Raw genomic sequence first — 23,579 nt, forward strand, 5'->3', positions numbered from 1 at the left:
AAAAGGATTGCTGTGACCGAACATCAAGTCCCAAGGGACCGTCCTTTGTTCTGATTTGTGTTTCTCCTCTCCCGGTTCGTTAGGTAGATCTCTTCCCTCTTCGCGACGAACGAGACAAAACATGGATTCGAGTTTGGTCGCCTGGGTCCGTTTGCATCCTCAACTCCCACCCTGACCAGGACCAAAAAAAATAAAATAATAATAATAATAATAAAAAAAAATTACGAAATAGCCCAACGAAAAAACGACGCCAATCGTGAAAAGGATCGACAGTCTCACTTCCGTCGTCGAAGAGCGGGACCGCGCTCTCGGCTGCTCGCATCCGGCGCGGATTTGGCATCTGGTGTACGTCTCGGAACTAGACAAGGCAGTAGGGAGGCGGGCGAGAGGGGGGGAGAGAGAGGGGCTCCCCCCGCGTAGCGATCCTTCTTTCTTCGCGGATTTTGTCTAGTGCAAAAAAAGAAAACGAAAGGAGAGAGGCCGCCCCGGTGTCTCGGAGGGGCTCGGGCCGGCGGGCAGAGCGGTCCTCGCGGCGGGGGCCGCCCCGGGCGCAGGGCTGCCCCCCTCCCGGGCCCCGGGACCACGCGTGTCCGAGTGCACAGCCTTCCAGATGATAAAACTCATCGGTTTTAGACGCGCACACCTTAAAGGGCTCCGCCACGACGCTAGCACCAGTCATCCTCATCAGCTTCGTGGTAATAACTACGTCCTCTGGCGCCYGTCCCGGGGCCCGTGTTGAGGCCCAGCGTGTAATGGTAACCGTTGGGAACCCGGCGGATTTGGTGSGACTGGGAAGTCAAGGACGAGACGTAAGAAGTCCTTGAGGACCTTCCCGAATTGGTGGCAACGGCCTCCTCGAAGGTGAGCGTGTCCTCCGGCACCGCGYGGTACGGGCTGTCGCTGTCATCGCGGTGACCCAGGTAGGGGTCGGAGCCGATGCGGGCCACCGTGGCGTGGGCCTGGTTCGGGGGGTCCCCGCGCAGCAACGCGTTGTGCTCGGACAAGCCGCGGCTCAGGCGTCCGGGGGAGAAAGTGGGCAGGCCGCTTTGGAAACTGGTGAAGTGCACGGGCGAGGAGTTAGCGGTCTTGTAAGTGATGCTGGGGCGAGGGGTCAGTGGAGTCTGTGGGAGCTGCCTCCGACCCCGGCATGGGGTACTAGCACCAGATGTCGACAGCAAGGGGCTCCCATTAACTGAACCACTGCCCTACATAAAAATTGGAACAAAGCAAATCAAAAATAAAAAAGGGAAACGCCAGACAAACACAAAGGCAGGCAGGTATCAAACAGAAGGACAAGCGACAGGAGGGAGAGACAAGTCACAAGAGGAAAGAGAAGCAAAAAAGAGAGAGTTTAGACAAGCACAGTTAGGGGAAGGAGGTTCTTGAGAAATAATTGAACAAGAGATGTAAAGAGCCGGAGAACTAAAGTTCTAGGAGCAGTAAATAAGAACAGAAACGATCAGAGCATCGGTGGGACGCAAACTGGCAGACGGCTCCAACAGAAGGGGACACTGTCCGGAGGAAAGGCATCCACATCATACACGGGCTCGGCATGCGCCTTACCTGAACTGTTYGGGGAGCAGCTCAAAAATACACTACGTTTTGCAGAGAAGATTTTGCAGAACAACACTACTCACTTCGGGGAAGGGGGGGAGAAATTGCGCACAGCTTCACCTGATAGCTGGGAATGCTAACGTTGGGGATCATTTCAGTTGTCAAAACCAGATCGCCTGGAAGGAGGATTTGGGGGTAGATTTCTTTTTTTTTTTAATTGTTTTGGGAACGAAATGCATTTTGATTAAATAGCCACTTCTTGCAAAAACAAAAACAAAAAAATTTTTGAACTGGCTTTAACTTCAGCGAGGGGGTTCTTTAAAGGAAATTACTGAAACGCCTGGTCACCTTCTGCTAGTTAATATTATACATTTAACTTTTGAATGGCAAGAGACCGGCAGCTTTCCGTGTCACTAATAGTGATGTGTGGGTGTGAACTAAGCCACACCATGGAAAAAATGGCATGAGGGAGAGGAATGGGCTGTTTTGGCATTTCTGTTTACATTCTCCCAGGGCAGTACGTGAATAACCCTGGGAGCGTGTTTTAAAAATTCCTGAGTCTTTGGTGACCTAACCCTTCCAGACAAGACCTTTAATTTTGAAAGTGCAGCTTTGCCTTTCCTATAAAAATATCAAGTTGTTGCTTGTCCAGATATCAATCAAAGCTTGTTCTGCTCTACCTCAGTTTCCCAGCGCATTTTCGAGGGCAAGCGTAGCAATGGTGGCGGATATCAGAGCCCAGAAACGGAGTTTTCATTTTCTTATCTGCATTTCGCCCTCTTTCCCTTCTCCAGCTGCACCACGTTTGCCTCTTACGGACCTGTAGTCCCTTGCCAAGCACCCGCCACCCCGGCCAAGCGGTGGTGGTGATGCTGAACACCACATGGTGACCTACCAGCTCCCACCCCAGGAGAAGACGCCTGGCTTTTTTTCAGGTGCCTGAGGCTGAGCACCTCAAAATCACCAGTTACGGCTTAAATCCCTGGCTTTGACTCTCCAGCACAATAACAGACCTGTGGTTTCCCAGGATGACCACTGGGATCGGATAAGTGACAGCCACGGGGGATGCCCCTGGCTCACTGCCCACAGCGAGTCCCTGCCCTAAAGATGAAGGGATTCAAAATGCTCCAAATTCACCATTCATTGCAGGGACATTTTGTGCAGCTGCTCTGTACGAGGAAGATGTAAAATCCTGGAGAACTGGGACATCAGAGTGCAGTGTAAAGCTTGTTTGGGGATCGTACTTGTTTAGTCCTCAAAATGCTGACAAAAGCAAGCAGAACTAAATTGTTTTGACAAGCATTAAACTGCCCAAGAATATTTCTGTAGGATATTCAAATTTCTTTAATGCAGGAATCCAATTCAGGAAATGGTTTTGAGGGAAGATAACGCTGAGGTCTTCTTTTTTCGCCAAAATGTTTAGCAAACTTTTTCATGCTAAAACTTTCTCTTTTGAAATTCCAAAATCTTTCATCTTATAATTTAAAAAAAGCTTGTCATATTTGCATTGTGAAATGGAATTTTTATTTAGCAATTCACCTGGACTAAAAAGGAAACAGTGGAATAACTCACGTAAGACAGACATTTCTATTTGGGTCAAACAAAGCATTTGGAGTTGACCCCAAATGAAATGTTCTTTCCCCCCCTTTTTTGCACAAAAATCTCTGAAGCATTTCTTTTTGATCCAAACCTGTCTTTTGCTTTTTGGCTTGGCTCTAGCCGGAAGCAAGTTACATTTTGGGCAGAGTGAAGCCAGAGTCAGCCTCCTTCTGCTTGACAAGCCTGGTGAAATGTGCTGTGCCAGGCCTGACCCTTGGCAAAAGCTGAGTCTCCCCAGGAATGGGAAGAGCTTGAGATTTAACAAGCATGTTGTTATTGAGCCAGAATAATGCAGGAAACGGAGTGACAGAGCTTCTCACAGACACCTTATGAAGACAAAGGGTCTTCAGCTCATTAGCACAGAAATGATATGCTGGTTTGGCTATTTTTTTTAATCTATTTTTTTCTGATATGACTGGGAAATGTATTAACAGCTCCACGGAAAGCAGATAAAATGTAAATYAATATAATACTTGGACACTGAAAGAACAGGCTTTGTYKTCTCCTCACTAAATCTACCCAGGACGTGAAGAATGATAYAGACTTCGCTGGAACTGGGGGATCAGGTTTATAAAGGCAACTGATGCTCTAATACTGAATGTTTATCAATTATGGGAAGCTTTCAGTTTTTTAATTAGAACATACATGGTATTTAAAGTTCTGGCAAGCTGAGCACGCAAAAAAGGAGAGGCATGGTTCTCATGCTGAAAGCAATGTCATCTCCCCATCTCTCAAAGCAAAGAGAGCAATTAAGAAAACTCATCTGAAAACCAGATGAAGGCTATTCAGGGACAACCATAGCTGGAGGTGGAGAAGACGAGTTTCACTGCAATTGCCACTTGCTACGGCACCACAGTCCAGGATGCATCAGGTTTTACACGGATGCCACATTTGCTCTTAGCTGAGAACGACTATGTCCAAAGTGTCCCATGCCCTGGGGGTCCCTACAGCTGTTCAGCAATGGCCCCCCAAGACCTGCTCTCATTACGGCCACACACGGCCTCYGAGGCCACAGCCTGGGCATTGCTAAGGACCACGGCAAGCTACACGCACAAGGAGAGAGAGCAGCACGGGGCAGGCTAAGGAGGCAGGAAGGTGCTCCTTTCTGCAGCTCGTGGGACACTACAGAGCCTCTTCACCTAAATCCTTGCCCCAGGCCCCAACGCACACTCAGCCCAGGATTTCCTCCCATTCCCACAAGCTGCTGCTGCTGCTGCAGGGGCTCATGGTTGAGCAATGCTTAGCCCTTCCTGAGAAGGGCTTGCCACACACCATGGAAAAGCTGTAAATTTAGCAAGACTTTGGAGGGTGGCCAGAGCCTCTTTGTTGGAATAGCAGAGATGTTCAGAGGGATCAGGTTGGCCTGGGGCTGAGCTCTCCTACCTTCCTCCCAGATCCTGCTTTTTCCTATGTTCCCACTCTCTATTACCTTAATTTCTCCTTCCAGCTAGAGAGCAGGTTTGCAGATTGATTTGACACCAGGGCAAAATGACTTTTTCACCTCAACTTTCAGAGACCATGTGAAAATTAACCTGTTCCACCATATGGGACAGCTCCAAAGCCCACACAGCCACAGGGGCAAAATATTGAGATTGCTTCATGAGCAAACCCTGCTGAAATCACCAAGGCATCAGGATCGAACGTGGCTCTGACTCTCAGGAGTCATCTTCTCTGCACTGTGCCATATTGGATTGTACCACGATGGCAAGGGTTTATTTCACAGTCACCAAATGTTTGCGGCACTGGGCAGCAGTAGGTGCCAAATTAACAAAGCTGGCAGGGGAAAGGCTTAGTTCAGCAGACCAGTGTAACTTCCCACTCCACATTACCAGCCTGCCTTGGCTCAGATAAGTTTTTTCCACCACCATCAAGTCAGGCCAATTTTCAGGTCTCCCAGGCTGCTCTGCACTGTGCTAACTGAAGCTCTTAGTAAGGCTGTCAGTGTGGCAGTGGGGTCTCTGTGAATGCATGGAGTCACTCATTTACTAGGAGGCTATTAAAGAGCCATCAAGGGACAAGGTTTCCAACCCTGGGTTGCATCTGAAGCAGCAAGCAGCACCTGAAAGGCTTTATCTTCTGCTGCCTGGCCTTCCCCATTCTCTCTGCCTCCTTTATTTTAAACAAAACACAAGAAAAAGTGCGTAAATCCCTGGAAGACCTTAGGGCTCTTTCCCCACCCTGCATCTCCTCACCTGTCTGTGTGGACCTTGTTCCGGCCCGCCGTTGGGTGAGGTGGGCCTGCTTTGATCAGCAGACTTGGGGTGAGAACGGTCCCGGCTGCCATAGCGGTCGCAGGAGTAGAAGCGCTGCTTTTCGGAGGAGGAGGAAGAGTGCTGCTTCCTCTCTTGGGATCGGCCACGTTCCTGCTTCTTATCCTTGGAAGAAGACTCACCAGACTGAGCCACTGAAAGGAGACCGGTAGTTGGGGGTTGCCAACACAGGAGGAACTTCCAAGTGTGGGACAGGGGAGCCCTTTCACACATGCAGGTGGGACCCCAAATCTACACGGCAGACAAGCTCCCCTCCCCACCAAGACACATCTGTGTGCCTTAAGAGTCAATTTAAATACAGAGGACTTACCAGCTTCCCCATCGGCCAGCTGATGGGGGGACCTGTCCAAGGACTTCTGCTTCTTTTCTTTCCGCCGGTGGCAGCGGTGGTGATGGTGGTGATGAACTTGCTCTGGTGGCATGCGCTCCAAGGAGTACTCATACAGGTGCATGGGGTGAGGACGCTGCGGGGTCAGTGTGGAGATGGAGCGCTTCATGGGGCTCGTGTCCGGGATGGGCTGCAAGGCACACGGAGGGAGATGGAGCAGGGTGAGAGGGCAGACCCTGCACCGTGGTTAGCGGTTCGGTTCCCAGGATGGGAAGAGTTTTACAGTGAGGGATAGGGGCAAGGAGGGAAAGGAGAAAAATGGTTAAGTGGATATAACAAATGAGTAGAAGGACTTGTGGAATGGTAGATCTGGTGCTCAATTTGAGGAGCAAACGTGATCTCCATTTGCTGAAATGGGCTTTACTTTTAGCATTGTGCCAATCCACAGGTACTGCGAGCGCAGAGCAATATGCAGCACTTCACACCAAACGCAGCATCACAGGGGTCAACAGTAAATTAGCGGGGTCACAGGGCAGCACAGTAGCCAAGCATCTCACAAAGACAGTTCTCCAAGACTAGTTTCACCTAAAGCTACTTCAGGGCCTTTGATTATCCCAGAACAACTCTGAAGAGGAAAGCGTGAAAACATTTCTGAGCATCACATGGAACAGGAGAAAAATCAGCAATAAGAAGCGAGCAAGGTACAGGCCAAGCCACCTAGTAATTACATCTGTCTCCCTCACTTGAGGATGATGCTTCTCAAACTTTTTAATCTCACTTCTTGTCCTACCATTACTCTCTCAAACCCCTGCGGTGAGGGCAAGCAGGATAGCATGCATCCCCTGCAATTCTACCAGGACTTATCCAGAAATGGCTTCTCAGGCTTGCTATCGCTGTCTTCACATTGTTTGTGGCTCAAGAGTAAATCATGAGATCTCTGTGCGGCGTAATACAACCTCCCGTGGGCAATGCTGAACCACGTCCCCATGCCAGTGGCAGCTTAGGACTCTACTCCCTTCCCTTTTGGGTTCAAAACCTAGCAAAATGACTGTTTCCTGTTCTTGCACTTTGCTGGCTTCCAGGTGCTTTGCAGACTGCTCTGAGGAGGAGACGGGTCTTCATTCATCCTCTAGAGGCTTCCCTGGCTCTGTCGTTACATAAAAGCTGCTTGGTAGAGGGAAGACCTCAGACCACTGCAGTCCACCCTGCCTGGAAAGCAGCTCAGGATGTCCTTCGATCCCTTAGGTCTTACGCTTGTTTGAATCCTCAATCCAATATGTGCCTCAAATGAGGTTCTGTTCTGTTCTAGCAGAACATTTACTTTGTTCACTGTAACCTTTCCAAAGAGCCTTGTATTATTTTTACAGTCTATGCCACTTTGTTTGCTTACCCTGAAATTCAGATCTCAGCTGCCCTGTGATATTTACATAATGCAAAGCTGGTTGTTTTGCAGCTCTATTCATTATTTTGAATAGAAAGAACTGCTCTGCTTCCTTCAGTGGGCCATCTTGGATATTAGGAAGCTTGTCTTGCGTGCAAAGTTGCAAGCTGAGCTGAGTTTTTATTTGCCGTTCTCTCTCTTTCAGGTCAGTCATCCAAATTTTGGTGCTTCCCACTGGAGTCTAAGGTGGAGTGTTAGAGCTGAAACAAGGTTTGTCAGAGACACAAGAAAGCCAAAGAGCACTGGCTGGGCAGCCGGGGCAGGAGAAGACAACACAGCCTGCTGCATCGGTGGGTCCCCAGGGTCTGCACCAGTTAAGTTGACATGAGTATGTTGTGCTGCATTCGTCTCCTCCTGTAGTCCTTGCTATGCACACTTTCCACAGGCAAGGAATTATAAATCAGAGCTTCATGTTGGTCTCCCCCATTTACTGTTGAATATGAAGACAGTGGAGGGGGAGAGGATCATAAACTGGCCAGATTCAGGAATTGATTGATGTGGGCAAAAAAAGCACACCAGGAAAATACTTCTCTCTAAAAACAGAGATCAAGGCTTCTGAAATCCATTTGAGAGCCGCCAGGGAAAAGTCAAAAATTTCCCAACAAAAAAGCCACCCAAGTCCATAAGAAATAACCATTCCTCTTTGGACCTGATTGTGTGCTTACTCCAGAGACAGAAGCCCCCACTGACACTACAGGGAAGTGGATTTTAGCAGGCTAAAGAATACCCTTCCCAGAAATTCCGACATGTTTCTCATTATGTTAACAGGGGCCCACGCTTCACACAAGCCTCGGGAGACCATGCCATAACCCTTGAGAGAGCTGCTAATTGCTTCTTCATTACCAAACCCATTGTTTTTCACTTGCTAAATTCCTGCGCAACAAGGCATACAAAATAAATAAATAAGCAAAACAAAAGAAAAACCTCCCCGCTGTTAGAGCGTGCGGTGTGCAACCGTGGATCGAGGGAGCTGCGGCAAAGTGGGCAGAGACAGCAGCTGCGTCGGCGCAACATTGTGCTCCAAATGAGAAGGGGAAAAGAAGAGGGTTAAGGTAGGTTAATTATTTCTTAACAGGAGTTTAATAGGATACAACTGAGTGCAAACTACATACTGCTAGGTAACTCCCAGGTGACCGTGCTTTGCTCCTCTGCAAACAATTCGGACAAGATGAGAGACATTATTTGAAGCAGCCCCACAGTACAGCCATTGTCAGACATCACGGCAGATGTGCAGCAGACACCATGACGAAGGGAGGGGAGGTGACGGGGAAGGAGAACAGCAAAGAGGGAGGGAGGGGGTGAGATTGAAAGCATAGGAAGGTGTTTTTTGTTTTTTGTTTTTTGTTTTTTGTTTTTAAAGAGTGGAACACAAAAAGATAGAGAAATGACAGGCAAACAGAAAGGGAAATGTACCAAAACCAGGAGGAAAGAGAAAGCATTGCAAGTAAGAGTTATAAAGAACTCAAAGTTCAGGGGCACCGGAAGCAGCACGTAAGAGGGAAGGTGGGGGGCACGGAAGGGGAAGACACACAGAAAGTACATCAGTTACTCATCTGAAGCTACAACCACCAAAACATTTTATTAATAAACAAGGTTAGAACCACTCAGATATTACAGGCCTGATCCATAGCTAAATAAGACGGCTTTCACACGGAGCAGCTGTGGCCTGGGGGATGCGTGCCATGCTTCTRTGAGCAAGAGATTCGCTCCTGACCATATTTGATCATGGAAAGTGGGTTTGGTCCCTAAATCTTTGGGCACTTCTATGTGGTAATGGCAGCTGGGTGCCAACTGGACATCACCACCCTTTGGGAAATGGATGCTCAAGCAGAGAGGTACCAATAGGACATTTCCTCCTAAAGGAAGCGACGGCTTTAGGGGAGTACCAAGAGCAACCCAGAAGTTTTTCTCTCTTTGCAAAAGGCCTCTGAGCAAATGGATCTTTCAGTCTCTGATTGTGACCTTGTTAAATCACAGCGGCATTAGCTTCAGGCTGAGACTGCCATGGGAAGGAGTTTCCCAAGGAAAAGCATGTGCCATTCGTAAGTACTTTGCCTTGGAAGGAAAGAAGCTACTTGTTGTCTGGAACAAAGAGCAACTTTTGTTTTAGGAGGGAGGACGGGAAGGAAAATGGGTTTCTTTGGGGGTCTGTTTCTTTTTTAAGCATCGTGAGTAGTGTTTTTAATAACTCAAAAGAATCCCAGGAAACAAGGTCCTATTCAATGATTTTCTGGAGCTCTCACAGAAAGGCAGCAGTCCCTAAAGTCAGCTGGGAAACTTGTAAGCCAGCTAAGTGTGGTTTGTGCCAGCCTGAACATGTTAGCAGACTGGACATATCTGGTGGTGTTATTGGTGTGCATTTAGGGTGCAGCACATCTTTCACGTTCTGCTTCCCATGCAGAGCCATGGAGAACATCCCCCAGCCACAGGCCACTCGCTCATTACTGTATGAATCAGGCCGTCTGAATGAGAGAGATGCAACTGTGAGTGCAAGATGTTGTTACGGACAAGAGGTGGCATGGTGACTGGAGAGCGTCTGTGATGACGAGTTAGCAACGAACATGTGAAATGTCCAGAAATGATCTGTGAAAACCATGGCACCCTATGCACCCAGGAGCGTTTGCAATTAGTCACCAAGTTGCTGTAAAGGCCAACCCCAATGATGAGACTTCTTTACAAGAAGCTAAGCAAGGGAAACGAAATCCTTAGCAGCGTATTACCCACTGAAGCTGCAATACAGTAAATGCTAAATACTATGGGAAGAGAAAGACACAGGGAAGCTGCTTGGTGTCTCAATGCAGCCTTCCAGGCATAGACTCCCTGGTATTTCTCATACCCCCTACATTCATCTCAGAGAATCACAGCACATTTCCAGTTTATTTTATGGCTAGGACACTGGAGCATGCCTTGACACACTCCTTAGGTAGATGGCATGCTATTCTCARTTGGAAACATATGCTTCCCAGAAATACAGGTCTGCAAACAACATTGTGACCCCAGTTATCAGAATAGATACTCATGGGTAGGTATTCATCAGTTAGTTACCCATGCAGCAGGATTTTTCTGTGTTGCTTTTTGCTGCAACCAGGGATGAGTAAATCTGGGGACAGTGCTGGGTCTACACATGAATGTCTGCAATCCAAAGCACAAAGGCTTGATGCCTTTCTCCAGTTTCAGTGAACATCTTTTAAAACGAAATACTCACAAGCATCTTTCAACAACACGACAAGAAGAGGGAACGTACAGAGTTCTTGACTCACGCTCAGTCTGCCACTACCAGTATAGCTCACCTGAGTTTCCGCAGCCAGGCGTGGCATGGAAGCCGCCCGCCCCTGGCTCTCCAGGCCTGGTTGGTGCTCTCCATTGGCAAGTGTGGGGCTGATTTCCCTCATTTCTACCACCTGATTGAATCAAGAAATAGTTTCAGTAGTAAGAACATAAACATCAGCTTTAAAGCCATCATTCTAGCAGGCTGCTTCTAAGTTTGGTTTACTTCTGAAGAGATGCTGGTAGGGGAAAGAGAATAAACCAAGAGCTGTGGAGTGCAGAGGTTGCTATTTTTTGGCAGCACTGTCTTCAGCATGGGCAAAAGTGGCACAAGCTCTTCCACCAGCCATGGCAATGACTGCCAGGCACCTCAAGCTCTGGCCAGCCAGGCCACCCCTCAGAGTCCATACAAAATGACAGGGGAATACAGACTAGGAAGAGATAACCCTAAGTAACTCTTCCTTGGCAGCTCCAGGTAGAGACACGTATTTCCAGAAAAAGTGTCCACACATAAAGTTACAGTACAAGTTATCATATTTTTCTTTTCTCCATAACAACAAAGCAAGCTTTGGGTTGTTAAGAAAGAGAACAATACTTGTCTCTAGACACAGAGGACCTCTTCAGCTATGAGGCAACTGTCTAGCTTGATATCTATTGAGACCTACTGCATTTCACTTTGCCTTCACCTTTCTGCTCACCCGTTCAATGGGGATTTCTTCTGAGTGGCCTCGTTCAAAAGCTGGTGTCCTGGTTTCATAAAACACATCCTGGGTGCGCTGAGTCCCCCAGGAACTGGACTCTTTGATCCCAATCTCTGGGGCTGGCCTGTCAGAAGGTAAAGAGGAAAGAAAGATGAACTCTTTTGCAGAGAGGTTCTGCTAGCCTTATTGCGATGAAGATGACAGAGCGCTCAGGTACGCTTCGAGTTTTCAAAGGTTTTGCAAATCTTGTGAAACTAGTCGCAGGATGGGCGCAGTGGCTGGTGAAGCTATAAGGTCCTCTGTGCTTTGACAGGGCCATTTTCTGTGTAGCCTGAGGAGCCCATGAGTGACATGGAAACCAAACCAAGCAGCACAACACATTTTTTTAAATGACTGAGGAAATCAACTTCTGCAGCTTAAGTTCTGATGGAGAAGAACGAACAATTTTGGAGTTCAGGCACTGTTAGGCAAGGATATTTTCTGCTACAGATTGGAAGAACCAGCACCAACCAATACCACCAAAGAGTATGGCAACAATACCAGAAAATAAAAAATGGAAAAAAAATAATTGGGCGTGTATAAACCAGAGAAATTTTATGGGTAACACCAGTTAGACAAATACCCATTAAATGATATAGGACACACACATCTGTAGCCTTACTAAAATACACTAAATTATTACAGGTAACCCTGGCTTTTTATTGTTATACATCTCATACTGGTTTCCCATCATGGTTATTAAGGCCATGTAAACCCCAGACAGCTATAATTAAGAATCCATGACAACTGCAACCTCAGAAGAATGTCACCTGAAGAAGAAGAGGAAATGGAGACTTGATTAGGGTGTTCACTGTTACTATAACTCTTTCTGTGGTCAGCTTTTTGTGGAGATATTTTGCCCAAACAGAAAAAGCCAGATTCTCGGGAAAGCTCTCAAAGTCTCAGGAAGCTACCAAGTGCCATGATCCCGAGGGAGCTCTTTGCTCCTGAGAACCACTGGAGTCCCCAAGAGCTCATTGTGTTGGTGATTGGTTGGTGGGCTGGGTTTTGTTTGGTTGTATTGCAACAATCCCAAATTCTTGTAATCAAACTCACATTTTAAACTAGCCATGATGGAAAGCCCTGAAATTAAGACTTGGAGGGGACTAGTAAGAAAACAGAGTTCTGGAGAATCCAACACTGCCATCACATATGCGACTGCAGTCTGAGGCAGTGGTGGGTGCGGAACCGCACTGAGGCCACCAGTGGGACATCCCACAGTCATGGCGTGAAGGGGCTGCTGCTCTTTGTGTCACTGGATGTGCTGCCCCCCTTCCAAAGCAACCGAATTGGAAGCAGTCAGGGTTGATGCTTTATGCCCAGGATGCCCCTTTTCTGCCTTACAGCTTTGGTGAGGAGGTCATGGGATACTCACAGCGTGCCCCCGTTGTTGAGTGAAGCAGAGCTTTTTTGACGAAGGAACGCTTTTGCGTTGTTGAATGCTGTGGGCTGGGTTTGCTCCAAAGTGGCCTTCAGGGGATGGAACAGCGACACTGGTCCAGGCTGCAAAGTACAAAGAAAGACTGTCAGAGACAGACTTGGGTATGGAGAAAATGTCTGTCTTTCCTATTTAATAAAACGTCCACTTAGTCACCCTGAAAGATTATCCCAGCAGAAAAAACATCCTGACCTTCCCAGAGCTGTAAGAGTCTCTGAAGGACAATTGCTGGCTTTCTCTTTGCACAGGGCAAAGCTGAAGAGAACATCTGTGCTACAATCCACATTCACTCTAAAAAATATTCCCCCCAGGCTCCAGAGTGCAGCAGGGTTTTCCCGTAACGGTGTGAGCTCTCTCACGGGCTGCAAAGGGGGGAGCTGGAGACCAAAGGGGCTGTGTGATTCAGGTCACTGTGACATTGAGTTCAGGTTCTGCTCTAGCCTCAGCCTGATCTCCGTGAGAGGGATGGATGTGGCCACGTTGGATCCCCGTCCTGAGGATGCTCATCCTGAAGTCGAGTAGTTCCGTGTCATACTGAAAATCCCTGGGGATTCAATCCCAAGCCAGCTGCTGTTTGAGGAGTACATTACATGTATTCATCAGGCTGCCTTCCAATTATACAGCTGCCCTCTGACCATCACGACAAGTCTATGGGAGCTATTAAGTACCAAGATGAGGATAAAACTCCCGCCTCAGAAAGTCCCTAAGGGCAAACTGTGAGAAGCTCAACAGGAAAATCAGGGGACATATTATCCTGCACTCACTCATTTCTCATACTCTTTCCCTAAATATCAGTGACTTATCACCCTCAGAAAGCTATTAGCCTGACCCAGGGTGGCTGTTCTTATGCGTGTCCATATGACAATCTTTATGAGACAAAATCCGAATACCTAAATCCAAAGAGAACTTTGTCACTGACTTCAGTAGTGTAAGATATTTGTGCGGTACAGGATTTGAGGTTAACTTGTATAAGTGAAAGTACTGGAAAGATTTTCTTCCTGGCAATTCCTATTCCGTTACAGGGCAGGCCTGTCCTTGGGAGCTGTTTTCAGTTCTAAGCAAGAATCTCAGCTTCTGACTCAAAAAATCACCACTCCAGCATGCTGAAGGGCTATGAAGTGATTATTACAGTGTTAGTAGGGATAAAGGAGATATAAATGAACAGTAATAAATGAACTGTTTGGGCTGCAATAAGAATCACCAACCCCTTTGCCCCATACTCCAGTCAAAACATTTCCCCAAATGTTCACACCTCATTTTTAATAGCATGTGCCCAAAGAAGGTGAAAGTGCCCAAACAACATGGAGATAGTTCCAAGAAATTTTGAAAATCTTCAAATCTTTTAGAGCCAAAATTGTTTTGAAGCATAATTCCCATTTTCAAAAGTAATTTAGGCATTTTGGAACCAAACTGACATCAGCTTTCAATACGTCTTTGGTGTCCCAGCATGTAGGCCGCTTCTGAAAATAGGACTTAGACACCCACATTACTTGAAATTTTTGGAAGAGATATTTTCAGACTTTCTGAAAATGGAAACTGCTTTTTTTTTTTTTTTTTTTTTTTTTTTTTGAGATTGAGAGAGAGATGCTTTCAGGAGCAGTTTCCATTTTTAAGACAGCATTTTCAAACCCTGCTTGGAGACGCATCCAGACTCTCCACATGAAATGACCTCACGAGACTTGTTAGAATTGCCCACTGCTACAGAAAGTGAGTACCTGACACAGGCCTCCCGGAGGCTGGTGAACTTGTTCCCTGCTGTTTTTATTCTGCTTGTAGAAGTCGAATATCATGAGCGCTGCATAGACCTTCCCCACGGTCATCTCATCGGCTGATTAAAGGATTGTGAAACATAGCAGAGACATTCAGGTGGAGAAAGAGAAAGGAGCAGTAGAAGAAAAGAGTAAATCAAAGAGCACAATAAGTAGCCAAATCAAACGGGCATGTAAAACAAGGAGAAGAGGTCGCATTAGAATAATGAGGTCAAAGAAAGACATAGAGAAAAGTGGGGGAAAGAAAAAAAGAGCAAGAAAAGATTATAACACTTAAGATCAACTCTTTCCCATTCCTTCCTTCCATCTTTGCCTGCTGCTACCTTTCACGTCTGAGGAGGACGGCCCTTCTTTCTAGCTCTCTATGGAAAACATTCCGAGAGGCTGTGTAGGAAAAAAAAAAGCAGCCAGGAAAATTCTGTGCCTTGTAAGCATGACCGACAGAAGACTTGCTAAATTAATACCAGATCTGCAGCCAGCTTTTTATCAACAGAGAAGCGTCATTTCTCTTCCTTCGAATTACAGTCAACTGGGGCATAATGGGCTAATATACTTTTAAACTGTATTTCATTTTTCCAGATGCCTTTTTTGCCCTCACAGCTATGCTACTGGCCTCTCCCTACACAGCAGCTGAACAAATACCTTAGAGCAAAGGGTTAAAGCACCAGATACAAAGGCATCAAGAGAGGTGTGCAGGAAAAGACAGTCACTACCCTGATTTGCACCTCATCAGCTCCCTCATTTTTCTTAATTAACAATGCCTTTATTGGTCTGCATGGTTTCTCATTAATCAGGAATCCAGAGCCCTCATTTTGGCCAATCAAGATCATGGCAAACTTTCCATTTTCCCAGCACTTTCACCCAGGACATCATTAAATAACAAAAAGGCCCTAAGCACCAAAGTGCCTCACTTATGATTATGTGAGTTCTCGGCAAACTTTAATGTTCTCCTCTTGATTTTCTGGAGCAGATTGATCCCAGATGGCAGAAGTTGCTCTCCTGTCCTGTATGGCACAGACTGGAGGCAAATAAAGCTATGAAAAAAACTCCGGAAGAGACCAAACAGGGCATCGCTCCGTTCTTGGCACATTAGAAACCCACTGAAACATAATGAAGTACATGCCTGGATGTGACCTTGGCTTGCTCCCTAGACAACCATAGCATGGAGACATGGGCTATGAATGCTGGGGAGGTGATATCTTGAAGGCGACTTACACTAGGTTTCTTTACTGCATCCTTGGGATGACTCTGCACCTGGGCGAGGCCAGGGCAGAGCAAGCAAGGAGGGAAACACCTAACTGGGTTTCTGAGATGGCTGGGCTGGGGTGGGTGCACGCTGGTGTACCACTTACGTTTGTGAGGAGGCACCAATAGATCCAGTGTCTTCTGGGACAGATTGGGCCAAACCAGTGAGATCTCTTTTCTCAGTTCAGCATCACACTGGTGCTGTTTCACGCCCCCTGAAGAAGAAGGAAGGGGAGAGAAAAGGCACATGAAGAAAAGGGAAAATGCGGGTCCATTCAGCACAGACCACCATTTGCAGTAAGCAAAGGAGAAGGCGATTACCCCTGTGCTGTCTCTGGGACCAGCTGCAGCAGATGTTGCAGATGGGATTGGCGACCTCCTCCATCACACAGAAGTGCCTGAACTCAGCCTGGCCAGCCACCGCTTCAATCTGCTGGCCCCTGTGCTACTACCTCAGACTTAAACTTAGGCTCAGACTTATTCTAGCTGATTGCAGRTGCCTCGGCATTCAAGGGACCATATACTGCCAGCAGAAGAAAGTGGCAACCTCTAGGGCACACATCAGAGAACCTGGGCTGAGCTGCTGCTCCGAGCTGCCTTTGCACAGGCATTTCTCCCAGATGGCTCTAAAGGGAGCTAAGCAGAGCCATATTCCCAGCTTCACCACCTTAGTTAGGTGCTTAAAAGTGGGATGAACTGATGTGCAGTCCTTTTCCTTCAGCTCTTTTCAGAAGCACAATAAGACCTAACAGGAAAATCACCAGGCTACCAAATTACAGCAAGTCCAAGCTAGGAACAGTCCCATGAATTATTATAAACCCTCTCCACCACCACCAGCCCTTCCCAGAGTGTTTGGGAACGAGACAAACATTTAAAACACCGTTCTGTGTCGACACCATCAGACAGAAGCTATATAACAGCACAAACAGAAAGAGCCCAACACAGCAGCTTTATTCAAATGGCCAAAGTGATGTCTCAGTACACAAGTGGAAAGTGATTAAAGTCTACATACGCCAACAGGCCAGCTCCCAAGTGGACGCACTGCACAGCAGGCAATTAAGTAGCTCATCTGAATGACAGAGATTATTTTTCTAAGAGAAAAGTAACGGGAAGAGACTCTGGATACCCTGCTAAACGGTGGCTTGAACTCCCACACTGACTCTCATTAGGGAGGTTTATTAAGGGCCTGTTAGTCCCACTAAAGACTCAATTAAATAAAACCCATTCAATCTATTCAAACCAAGCACATAACAATAAACCAGGTCAAGAACTCACAACCCACAGCAGATATAAACCCTAGAAAGAATCCAGCACTATCAGCTGAGCTCTATTTTCTGGTTCCCTTTCAGTATGGGTCAAAAAAAAAACCCAAAAAATCAGAGGAAGTGTATTTTCAGCTGAAAAAGTCTGTCTGAATTGCTGTTGCTGACATGTAACTAGATTCATAAAATAATACTAAAACTAGAATCATAAAATAATACTAACTCTCAGGACTTCAGCATCCTTAGCGATTAGGTTACCATATTTAGTAGTAATCACAGAGGTTATTACTGCAATAAAGTGTTGGCCCTTAAAAACCCAGGCGGTCTTAATTGCATGCTTAAAAATGAGAGTCTCTGATCCTCTGCGTCCCTCTCCAGGGGCGTTCCAATGGCCACAAAACGATGTCTTCCGCCAGCAACACCTACCCAAAGCACAGAGTTTCTATAGCTTATGAGGGAGGTAATTAATACAGAGAGGGTAAAAGACTGGCCTGAAACCACTTAGGAAAAGCACAACATCCTAACACAACCATGCTCTTCACCCATAAGAACACTGTTACCTCCTGTTAGTTTTTAAATTAGATATAAAAGTGCTTTGGCTGGTCATGCCTTGATTCTGACCCCAGCCAGACTGATCAAATAGCGTAATGACCCAGAGAAAAAGTCAGTGTATTTTATTATATCGCAATGTTTAATTGGGAAGTCAAGTATACGCCTGATTAAACACTTAAATAATTAAATTTTATCTCAAGGCAGAATGCAGTTCACAGAGCTCCGAGTGACTGCTTCACTACCAGCAGACAGCAACACTGCAGAGGAAGGGTTTTTTTTCCCTCCTGCTGTCATTGCTAAGAAATAAAGTATGGAAATTATTGTTTCCAATATACAGCAATCTGTACGTGCATGGGGTGCCACAGCTGAGAGCTCCTGAGGTGGCCAAACACAACCCTCCATCTCACCGGCATCCCCCCCGAAGGCAGCACCGGCCTCCGGACCCCTCTCTGCTGCCCAGCCCTACGCCCTGCTATCGCCCTTGGGTATTGCTGGATAGCAGGGTGGGAAGAGGAAAGAGGAGATTTCCGCCTGGGTGAGGGTTCCTGTGGTTTCCAGAGGATTGAGGAGCTCCCACCAGCCTTCAGCCCTCGCCTCCCTCCGCCGCCACCTCCCTTCTCACCTGTGGCAAGCTTGATTTCGAGAGCAGTCCGGATCAAGGCCATCAGCGTGGAAGTGAAGTGAACTGTTAAGTCTTCAGGTGAGATCGGCATGTTCATCCGCACCAGGCGCTGAAGAGAGAAACGGAGCTGCTGTGAGCGCTGGTCAAGATTTCTCCCCCCGCCACCCCTTCCCTGAGCCCTTGGTCTTAGAAACGGCCAGAGCACAAATGTTTGCCCTTCTCACGTGCGAACCATTTGTGCACTGGGCTAAAACTCATCTTCCCCATAGAGATGTCAAATCCTTTTTTTGGAGCATGTCTGAATTGCAACATTCGCTTTAGCAGTTAAACAATTGCTTTGCCAGCATTGATACTGCAGTCCTACAAAGATATTTTTTCCAAAGCAAACCAATTTGAACGTCCTCATCCCATCTTAGAGCCCAGTCCCCTGCTCCTAAAAGCCTCCAGCTATTTTGCTGCCTGCAACCTCACTACCTTCGGACATGTGGCTGATACCGGCTGTCCCGCTCAGGCCCTTGTGTGGCAGTGCAGAAGCCACTCAGCCTCTCAGGCGAGAGGCACAGCTCTTCTCCATCAAAGCAGCATGCTCAGGAGATAATCCACAAAGCCGGCTCTGCCATTCTTTCCTACATCACTCAAAGTCGTCTTCTACATTTTGGCAGTTTGGATTTGGCACAGTCTGGGTCTGGCACAGTCTGGGTCTGGCTGCTCCTAACTGAAGGTGTGGAATATGCTTTTTATTAGAGACACTTCTGCCACGTATCTCCTTTCCCTGCTGGCCCCTCTGGAGCTCTGAAGGTCTCTTTCTTTCCTTCCAGTCGATGAGCTACACAGCTCCAACCAGGCCATACCCATATGGGAAGGGGCTGGATTAGTGAGAGCAAGATAACGATTAAATCATGACATTAAATCATCCCTCAGGATCACTGTATAGCTTTCCAAGATCTTTAGACTATTTGCAACTCCTTTCTCATCACCAGTCAGGACCATCTCTGATTAGGGCAAATTCATCATTCTTGTAAGTAATGAAGTACCTGAAATTGCACCAAGCACGGTGCTTTGGCAAGCTGCATCTCCCTTATGGTGTTTGGTCCCAGGGCATTTACATGGTGACTAGTAGAAGCACTCTCCAAGCCTGGCTGATAACCTTAGCAACACATTTAAAGGACGGATTTCTTCTTCCTCTTTGGCAATCTAATGACTTCTCAGCTCCTCAGCTTTCAGAATCTGTTTAGAAACTTCCTTAGTCAGAGCCATATCAGACAAGGCTCTGCACTTCCTTTCCTGGAGAGTTCACGCAACCCGAGGAAGTTACCGAGTGCTAATCTGTCTGGGCGGAGGTTTGCAGTGGCCTGTAAAACCAAGTGGCAGCTTTATCCGGGCCCCTTGCTCAGGAGTGAATTTCATCCATGTCTGAAAGCTGCTTAGACTGTAACGCTGATCCCTATCACTAGACAGAAACCTTCTCTTTGTTTAACAACAGCCCAACATGCTGCTAAAGAAATTTAAGTGCATTCAGCAGCAGGCTTAAAACTCACTGAGGCGGTAAGCAGCCACGGCAGAGAGTGCACAGCAAAGGCCACCTCCTGCTTTGGCTCTGGGTGGATTTGCAAAGACACGAGCGGTCAACCCCCTGCAAATATTCTTGCCACGCAACCCAGCCGCTATGCCAGTCCCTGTGCTCTCCTAGGCAGAGGGGGGGGCACCCTTTTACTAGGGTGTCTGGGGTGCAGTGTAGCTTAACGGAGATGGTTTAGGGAACATGTTCAGGGTCCCACTCCCTCTTTGCTGGTGCAAGCTGCTGGTCAGGTATAAAAGCACAGAGCACGTGCTGTGGCCTCTGGTCAGCTCTCATTGCAGCTGGCTGCTCCCATGTTCATCTGCATGAGGGGCTGCTTGCAAAGACCCCCGTAAGAGTGGCCTGTTCTTCCTGCAACCTCAGTACATTCCTAGAATAAACCCGACTTGATGCAGATTTGAATATAATGCCTTGGTCTTATGTCCTTATACTTCACAGCAGGAAAGAAATTATATCAAAATTGGCTTAAGTGGTTTGGCAATCTCTCCTCCGTTCACAGAATGGACTGAACGTCCCATGGGGGCTCCAGGAACATGGAGAAGTGGTTGAGTTTAGGCTTGGCCTAGAGACAATCTGAATAGTAGGCAATGGTAAGGGCTATGAGTACTTTATAGAAATACAGATTTACTGGCCCAATCCTCACTTCAAATGCAACTGCACTGGTATAAAGGTGCCTTGTGCAACCCCACTCATTTTCTTTTCTGGCCTGGAGGAAGCTATAATACACACACACACACACACCTGTCTACAGGTAAACAGAATACCTCTGCCCTCAGCTTCCTTCATAAAGGTAACGGGCACTAAATTTGGAGATTGGGCAAGGCTTCTTGTGCCTAAAGTCCTCCTGAAAAGAGAATTAGGGCTTGAAACTCATCTCAGAGCTTCTGAAAAGCGTTTCTCAAAGTCTCTGATCTGATCACTCAAAGGAACTTACAAATCCAAATCCAAACATTAAAAGGTTTGCTGGCTTTAGCCAGTTTTTGCAGGAGAAGGAAAAAACAGTAGATCCAAGAGCAGGGAGCTGTCTGGAGTCTTACTTGGGGGTGAGAGGCAGAGCTGGACATTGCATTCAACACGAGCCCTGACTCCTACTCCTCTACTTTAACTCCAGAAAAGGCCAGATTGATAACCTAAGACTTATTCCTCCTTTCCATTACTGGAGAGTCGCCCTGTTTGGAGCAATCTCTGACATGCTATTTCTCAGAAATCTAAATTGAGCTGCCTTAGGCACTCTGCTGCCCTCAGAGAGGACATTCCTCCTGGTACCTTCTGCCAGCCAAGGAGAAAATGTGCCCCCCAAGCCAACACGGTGGCACTCAGGCGAGAATTTGCCAGGGGGATTTAGCCCTGTCATCAGCACAGATGGATGCTGCTCATCCCCCCTCACTTAATGCAGCTACGCAGACCTGCCATTTCCACCTCCTGCTCCTGGTCCCTCTGGTCACCCTGGGGTGCAAAGCTGGTGTGACGAGGGAAAACCAGCCCTGCTCTTTTCAGACAACTCTAGTTGACTATGGAAGGAGGACAGCTGGTCCGATCACTCACATCCGATCCTCAACTAAGAATTCATCTTTCTGTTAGCTTCATTGACCTCTGTCTCTAACGCTGCCAGCAGCATTTGTGGCAACAAATGTGCAAAAAGTCTGTTTCTGAGGTGAGCAAACATTTGGATGAGCTGAGAGCTCCTATTTATATTATTACCTATCTTAGGACCGCATCGCATGCTGCAGGGATAAAAGACTAGTGTCACAATGAACCTTGTTTCCTGAAGGCTATGCCAAACAACTGCAATCTCAAAGAGCCCTCTTAAACATGCCCAGAGGTTATCTCCATGTCTAATATGTCTCTGAGATAGGGAAATCAAAGCCAAGACTTTTCTCCCTTTATAATTCAATGACAGTATCATACACTGGCAAGGCCACAAGAATTTTGTCTGTTTGCTCACGTCAAATGGAATGGCATTTCAATTGAGACTTCTGCCCTCAGCACACAAAAAGTTACGGAAAAATTTTTGTAACAGCATGAGCCCATAGTTACAACTTACTGAAAGAGCCCCAATAAATCCCACTTCAGTGGGAGAGAGAGAATTAAAGAGATGGAGAGAGAAAGAAGATGCATGGAAGTGAAGAACAAGCAGATGGGAAATAATACCTCCCAGGAGAGCTCTATCCTCATGGAAATTAGCACCGAAAACCATTCTGGGACTGAAATGTCCCAGCCTCTCCACTGACTTTCCAATCGGAATTCCCAAAGGAGATGGAGGCAGAACACAGGCCCCATCAAAAATACACACAGGAACACTGCATGAAGGCCTTTCCTCCCAATTTTTAATCAAAGTCAAAGGATTCAGAGAGAGCGTTTCCACAGACAACTCTAAGAAGGGGACAAGCACTTGCAGCTGCGTGTCAAGACCTGCGGCTGGGGCAAGGTGAGCAGAGCAAACCCTATGCGCCTGTGGGAGCACAGCTGGAGCCCACCTGGGAGTGTCTCTCCCAAAACCACGTCCCTCCTAGGCTTGTCACCTCCTCACCCTCAGAGGAACTGCTGCCCTTCACACTGCCCAGTCCATGACAGTTTTTCCACCCCAAAACACAAACTGGTCAGACAGCTCAACCCAGATGCTTTAGCACATCGCGACTGCCACTCTGGTTAAGCCACAACCCCAAGGTGAACGCATCTCCCAGACTGTAACTGGGAACCCTCAGCTCCAGCAGCCGTGCTGGCAGAGGGACAGCATAGCCCAGTCTGGGAGGACAACCCCCTGAAGCAGGATTGCACCCAGAGGTGCAGAGGAGTAAGCCAGATATTGGCACAGACACCTCAGAAGAGTGACTCTGTACCTAAACTTCCTTGGAAATCATCTGGTGCTTTCTCCTGGGGCTAGAAATGCAGCTGAAAAATTGAAAATGCAACCGAAGAAAAAATCTTTTTCTCCCCAAGATTGTATAGAATACAGGGAGGTTTCACCCTTATGGGAAAACAAGTATACCCCACAAAAAAAAAAAAAAAAATAAATAGAGTAGAACATTGCAAAAATGTCAAAACATTTCCTTCCAACATTTGCAGAGCAAGAAGTGTCAATTATTTCAAAGTTACTTTCTAATTTTAAATCTATTTTAATTCATTTACATTTCTATAGGAGCAATTTTAAAGGGAGTGCAATCCAACCAAAATTGTTAAAAATTGTCAAAGTCAAATATTTTGATTGACCTAGATTTACTTTTTGAAAAATTAATCAAGACATTTTGATTTCCATCCCTAACCGGGATGGAAGATAAAATCTCAACACTTTTCATACACCATGGGCAACGACATGATAAGAACCACCAAGTTCGTTATTTAGCTACTCTGCATATACCCTGTTTAAAGTAAAATTAACATCTCCTCCCCCATACTTTGTGCTCTGATTCTTCTGGCTGAAATCACTCTTCCAGACCACGTCTTAACAGTTCCTGATGCTTTTGAATATGACGCAAGATTTGATTAAAAAAAGAGAGAGAAAGAACCTAATTTGTACAATTGTCCCTTTTTCTAGACCCTGAAGGAAAACGGAAGGGCACGATGCAGACAGCGCAGCACCCGCTGCCTCCCCATCCTAACAACGAGCTTCCTCCTCTTGGGGGCTCTTTGGGATCGCTTGCCACACACGAAGAGGGTTTGGGTGAACTAATAAACTGGGGAGGGGACAGACTGTGCTGAAAGAGAGGTCAAATCCCCACTGCATCCGGGGGCTCAGCAGCAACCTCCTCCTTGCGCTGCTCCTCTTCCTCCCGTTGCCTCCTGCTTAGTCCAAGAGCATTTTGGGGAAAGTGCCCAGTGGCAGCTAGAGCCCTCGCTCCTGCTGCCCAACGCGTGCCGGGGGAACCTGCCTCCTGTGCTGGTTTTAAGCCGGCAGCTTCAGAGGCATCCTCCC

General features: G+C 47.0%; 1 protein-coding gene across 1 annotated transcript in view; it reads right to left on the bottom strand.

Moving 5' to 3' along the window:
• Positions 1–665: 665 nt before the first annotated feature.
• Positions 666–23,579, bottom strand: part of CACNA1B (calcium voltage-gated channel subunit alpha1 B) — a 315,999-nt gene continuing 293,085 nt past the window's right edge. Inside the window, exons 40-49 of the mRNA XM_026059653.1 lie at positions 18,088–18,196; positions 15,759–15,866; positions 14,353–14,465; positions 12,575–12,702; positions 11,158–11,284; positions 10,483–10,593; positions 8,305–8,340; positions 5,734–5,941; positions 5,346–5,557; positions 666–1,205 (exon numbers count right to left, since the gene is read on the bottom strand). Of these exons, the coding sequence (XP_025915438.1) occupies positions 666–1,205; positions 5,346–5,557; positions 5,734–5,941; positions 8,305–8,340; positions 10,483–10,593; positions 11,158–11,284; positions 12,575–12,702; positions 14,353–14,465; positions 15,759–15,866; positions 18,088–18,196 (1,692 nt within the window). The remainder of the gene's footprint in view (positions 1,206–5,345; positions 5,558–5,733; positions 5,942–8,304; positions 8,341–10,482; positions 10,594–11,157; positions 11,285–12,574; positions 12,703–14,352; positions 14,466–15,758; positions 15,867–18,087; positions 18,197–23,579) is intronic.

The sequence above is a fragment of the Apteryx rowi genome, unplaced genomic scaffold (assembly GCF_003343035.1).
Source record: "Apteryx rowi isolate R43461 unplaced genomic scaffold, aptRow1 scaffold_16, whole genome shotgun sequence".
In the NCBI taxonomy this organism is placed as follows: Eukaryota; Metazoa; Chordata; class Aves; order Apterygiformes; family Apterygidae; genus Apteryx; species Apteryx rowi.